The following is a 5,315-nucleotide window of genomic DNA, read 5'->3' as shown; positions in this document are numbered from 1 at the left end:
TAAGTGTTCACACAGGTAAATCATATTTTAAGTGACAGACATGGGAAAATGAAATATAGGCAGAATGAAATAATTTTTCCACTGAAAACTGCATTGTGAACAATGTTTCTATCTTCTATGGAAAAGGTGTGTCAGTGTAAAAATATAAAAAGCTTGTTTGGACAGATTCCAAAATGAAATATTTCTGTCAACTATGTGCACCAAACCTATTCCTGATACATTTCCAGAAAACTCTTCATTACTTTTCAATCTACTATTCTCTTTGTCATTTTTGTTGTTCATTGTAAAATGCAAATGGCCTAATTTTCATGTTTTCTGTTGCAACCTTCATGTTAAAACAAACCCCAAACCAAACAGATTTAAATGGGTTCCTAGTGCTTGAGGAAAAAAAGTTTTTATTTTTTCCAGAAGGACTGGACGGTAGTCAGAGATCATCTTTTGTAGGACAAACTTGGTAGCAAACTCTAGAGCTAACATGGGTGATAATCTGTAAAGTCCTCCCTCTCTTCTGTGGCAGTAGTGAAGGTCATGGCCCAGTGATCTCTCCCAGTAATTCAGAGATGTTGGAGCAGATACCAACATACCCCTGCTCCCATAATGCTGCTGGGGGAATAGGGGCAGATGCTGTCCTGATACAATTTTGTTCTACTGCTCCAGGAAATATAGGGGTAAATGATAGAGTTCATGTGATGTCTTTCCATTTACTTTTGAGAATATACAGTATGGGGTGAGGCTATTCCTTCACTTCTTTGGCATTGCAAGATAGGAATAGCAGCTCATCATCACCCAGCTCCTCTGGAGATTTGAGCCAGGGCATTTTGTCATCAGTTTCTGGTCTTATTCTGGTCCCTCCAGGGACTCAGAGACCTCTTGGCCCTCTTGGACACTCTAGGCACCACATCTGCTTCTTTTGATGCTCATGACCTTGCTCAGCTTGTGAGCTACTAATTTCCCCATTCAGAAATTTGACTGTTGTGACTCTACACCAACTTCTTCTTTACAACAGTGAAAATAATTTAGAGAGTTTAGCCTACATTCAGTTTTAACATTCTGTGCTGCTCTTTACCAGTAAAATATAATGAGATTCTTGCCTCATTTTGTTTTATCAGTCAAGCTTTGTGTCAACTCTGCTCTGCATCTTTGGGAATCAAATAGAAAAGTTTCTGAAGGTCTAACTCATTTCTGTCTGCCACTGGGTCAACTACTGTTTAGCAAAACCCTTGAATGTTTAGCCAGAATTGAATATCACCCCAAGGCTTTTCAATTTAGACTAAAGCTCAAGTTCAGAACCATCTACAAATAGGGTTACAGGATTAGCTTTACGATGTTCATGGGGGGTGCCACTAAGCATGACTTAAGTCTTGTCACAAGAAACACATTTTCAGGCCAAAGTCTCACTGGCTGAGAGCATGTGCACCTGTTTTTCTTACTTCTTGTCTTCAACACAAATAGTAACAGGATACACAGTTGCAGTTGAATGCAGTCTGGGTGCTGATGTCTGGCCAGTATGTACGTTTCAGACATTCTGCTCTCAAACAGAGGTAAAAGGTGGAAATTAAAAGAATTTAAGTACAGTCATGGCAAGAACAAAGAGCACTGAGGTGAATCAGCTTTAAGAGAAACAGCCCTACTGTAAGTGAAGTACAACTGCATGATTTTGGCTCATTGCAAATCTGTGCAAAGTTGATCAGTTATGGGTATCTGCAAGTAAAAAAAATGAATGTGTAAAAATGCACAATATTTTATAAGATACAGACTACATTAAATTGTTTGAACAAAAATATAACACTCTTTTGGTAAGACTAAACGTTTTTGTTAAAATCTTTGACTCCTGCATCACTCACATCTGCACATACTCTAGGTATTCCTTTCAACAGACATAGAGGTGTATCTCTGTCTGGTTCACAATGCATTTAGTTGTACAGTTAATGCATTGAATGCTGTTTGTTGGGTAAACAGCATGCACTGAAAGGTTCAGTGGAGTGAATATCTGGGGACTTCACTTTCAATCCTGTAGATTTCCTTTTCTCACTAAATAGATCATATCAGGCTTTTGTTTGGGGCTATTGATTTACAGTATTGAAAAACAGACCATGTCATCCATAATCCTAGTGACATGTGTACTGAAACTCTCAGGAGACTCAATATCCATCCATCCATCCATTTAAAAGTGCTTTATCCAATACAGAGTCACAGAGAAGCCAGATCCCAGCAAGCAACATATACAAGCCTGGATACTGTATACCCTGGAATGGACACCAATCCATCACAGAGCACATACAGACACGGACACAGATACACACACATCAGGGCCCATTTCCCAGCAGTAAATAAACCTACCAGTATGTCTTTGAACACTGGGAGGAAAGCAGAGTGCCAAAAGGGAACCCACGTGAATGTGGGAGAACAAACAAACCCCTGGCAGATAGCACTCCAGGTCTGGAACTGAATCCAGGGCCATCGTGCTGATCTCATCTCGAATTATATTTTATAGGCAGTTCCCATTCCTATGAATGAAATATACAGTACTTAAAGATAGAATTAATAGGCTAAAGAAGAGTCACTGCAGTATGCTTGGAATTGTATGTATGCTTTTTCTATCCTTGTTTTTACTCAGGAATTATAAGTATCTGATTCCTTGTATCTGATTTCTGTGGAGTTTTACTGTACATGTGGTGGCCAGTAGGGATGAAGGTGTACAGTATATATAGTGAAAAGCTTAGAGAATTGCTTTCTTTGATTTGCAACTAAATATCTACGGTTCCGTTTATCATTTCACAACTTAAATCACATTATGTATATTTATGTAAAGCATATAAGACACCTATGTGCTTCATATAAAAAAGGCCTGCATATTATTATAGGCATCAATCTGTACGTACAGTAATGTACTCTCAACAGATGTAAAATACACTTGAACTTACTTTCCTGTCTATTCTCTTCGGTAGATGCTAGATAGAGGTACATTTTGAGGACAGCAAACAGATGAAAATACAGTGGTATTCTTTCAGTTGCTTTTTAATAGAAAAATGCTGCCTAATTGAAATTATCTATTAATTGAGTGAGAAAATAAACTTAAAAAAATAATAATTTCCTTGAAAAACTATATAAATTTCCAACCCAAAGCTATTTACAGTTTAGAGGCTATGTGGCTGTGGATTCTTTAAAACCTGATTACAGCTTTATATGAAGGATTTTGTCTTACTCTTACTTTCACTCTAAACTATGACTGTACTGTGTGTTTCCTTTTCTGCTTGTGAGCATTGTGTCCACTCTAGTACAATGCTTTTAGTTTTGAAAATAGCTCTCATGAAAGGCATTGTTTTTTTTTTAAATAGGAAATTGACATTACCATGATGAAAGGCACAGGCAAGTTTCGAACCAAGAATATTAAAATCGCTGGCTGTGCTGTCACAGCCCTGGAGCTGCCATTAAATGGAGATGCACTTGGATTCTACATATTGATGACAGAGGATGTCAGCAAGGTAGGTCCTGCCCTTCTAATAATAAATACACACTCTAAGGTAAATACTGATGTGAAGGGAATCATAAAATACAGTATTCTTACTATATTTTGTCTACACAAGTAAATAGAAATTACATCATATAATTCAAAGGTTTTACTAATGCATCATAATTTATACAATGATACTATAGCTATAATACTATTAGCTATAAAATACTGTACAGGACTGACAGTTTGCTCAGTGGCAACCATATGTCCACTCTGGTCTCAGAAAGGAGATCATTAGACCCATCTGATTTTAGTAGCTTGAAGGACAAAGCTCATTATCTCCAGTGCTTGTGCTTTCTCTTCTTGATCTCACCTTTCATGGATCTCTTCTTGATCTCGCTTACTTTATCCTAAGTAAAATCAGACTGAGTTCCATAGTCTCCTTCATTATGGGCAGTGTTATGGAATCTGGAGGCAGTTCAGTGCAATTCATACTCAATTCTAAATAACAAAGGAGCTGAAATGATTGATTGTAATTTCAAGCAATGCTTCCACTTAAGGAATTCAAATTAGTTGGATATGGTTTCACATACATCAGTTATATAGAACAATCATGTTAATGTAGGTCCTTCATGGTAGTCAGGTCAGAAAAGTGTTTTGGTTTGACAAATAAAGATTTGATACTTTATGTGAAACATGACTTTTTTGTATTTGTACCACCATTTTGAAAATATTTTTCAAAATGGTGGTACAAAGGTAATTTATCGTACATTTTCATGTTATAGCTGCAAACAGTTGAGAAACACCTTCATGAAATCAACCTGGAAGAGGTCCTGAAGGCGTCTGTGCAAGAGATGCAGGTCAAAATGCCACACTTTATAGCTGAGACCGATTTAGTGTGCCAGCTGACTACTAATCATGTGGACATTGGGAAAACGTTTACACGTAAGTCATTAGAGCATCATCATTTTCTTTCATGTGGAAATGTTGAGAGACTGCAGTCCTATTCAAGGACTTTCAATACTTCATTGTACTTAGCTTGAATGAGCTGTGCACATTCACAATCCCACCCGGTACTGTATTCATAAATGCCTAAATAATCACTTTTCACCTTTTGAAGGTTGTAGTGATGTACAGAATTGGGGAAATGTCTGATTTTGTATTCAGATTGGTCATTTAATATTTTTTATGAACTATTCATTTTAACACTATATTTATTAAATTACTGTCTATGTTATATTTATGATAGGTACAGATTAATAATGTTTATTCTGCATTTAATTTTCATTCATTTATGTTTCCTCAGCTGCTCCTGGTCCACAGTACAAGCCAAAAGTGACAACAGGTGTCAAAATAAGCGTTACGCCCTCTAGAATAATTTGTGAATCTGCGTCAGCGGGAGAAAATATTCCCATAGATTCACAGGTAACAATGCAGACACTTCAAAGTCTCACGATGCAACGTTTATCCAGCATCACAATCAATCGTTCATTTGTTTTCATAGTGGGTGTGAACAGAGTGCCTCTGAAACCTGGAGACCCCAGTGTTATTCCCATTTTTATTGGTCGCTGTGAAGATCCTACAAAAGAGCCTCTTACAGTGAGGCTTGTTGTTCCACCGGATGACAAAGTACTGGAATAAATGAATCCTGCTGGATTCTGTTCTATCCATTCAATTGGATAAATTAAAGCAACTGTCAATGATTTTAATGGATAGCCTTCAAACAACCTTTTCATAATTTGGAACCGGGTGAAGGTTTATATAGTTTAACAAATTAAGTTTTGCTTGGTAATACTGTATGAATAATCATCAAAGTGGCTGAAAAAAAAATGATTTTGAATAGGGAAGATGATTTTTATAT

The 5,315-nt window shown here is 36.9% G+C and overlaps 1 protein-coding gene across 1 annotated transcript; it reads left to right on the top strand.

Annotated features, from left to right (window-relative positions):
* The first annotated feature begins 3,353 nt into the window (after positions 1–3,353).
* On the top strand, positions 3,354–5,095 carry LOC148815930 (uncharacterized). The gene is made up of 3 exons (XM_088904760.1): positions 3,354–3,485; positions 4,240–4,399; positions 4,761–5,095. Exons 1-3 carry the CDS (start codon positions 3,354–3,356, stop codon positions 5,093–5,095), a joined length of 627 nt encoding a protein of 208 aa, XP_088760886.1.
* Positions 5,096–5,315: the final 220 nt, after the last annotated feature.

This window comes from Atractosteus spatula, chromosome 24, assembly GCF_055471065.1.
Source record: "Atractosteus spatula isolate fAtrSpa1 chromosome 24, fAtrSpa1.hap1, whole genome shotgun sequence".
NCBI lineage: Eukaryota > Metazoa > Chordata > Actinopteri > Semionotiformes > Lepisosteidae > Atractosteus > Atractosteus spatula.
This window is presented reverse-complemented; position numbering and strand designations above follow the sequence as displayed.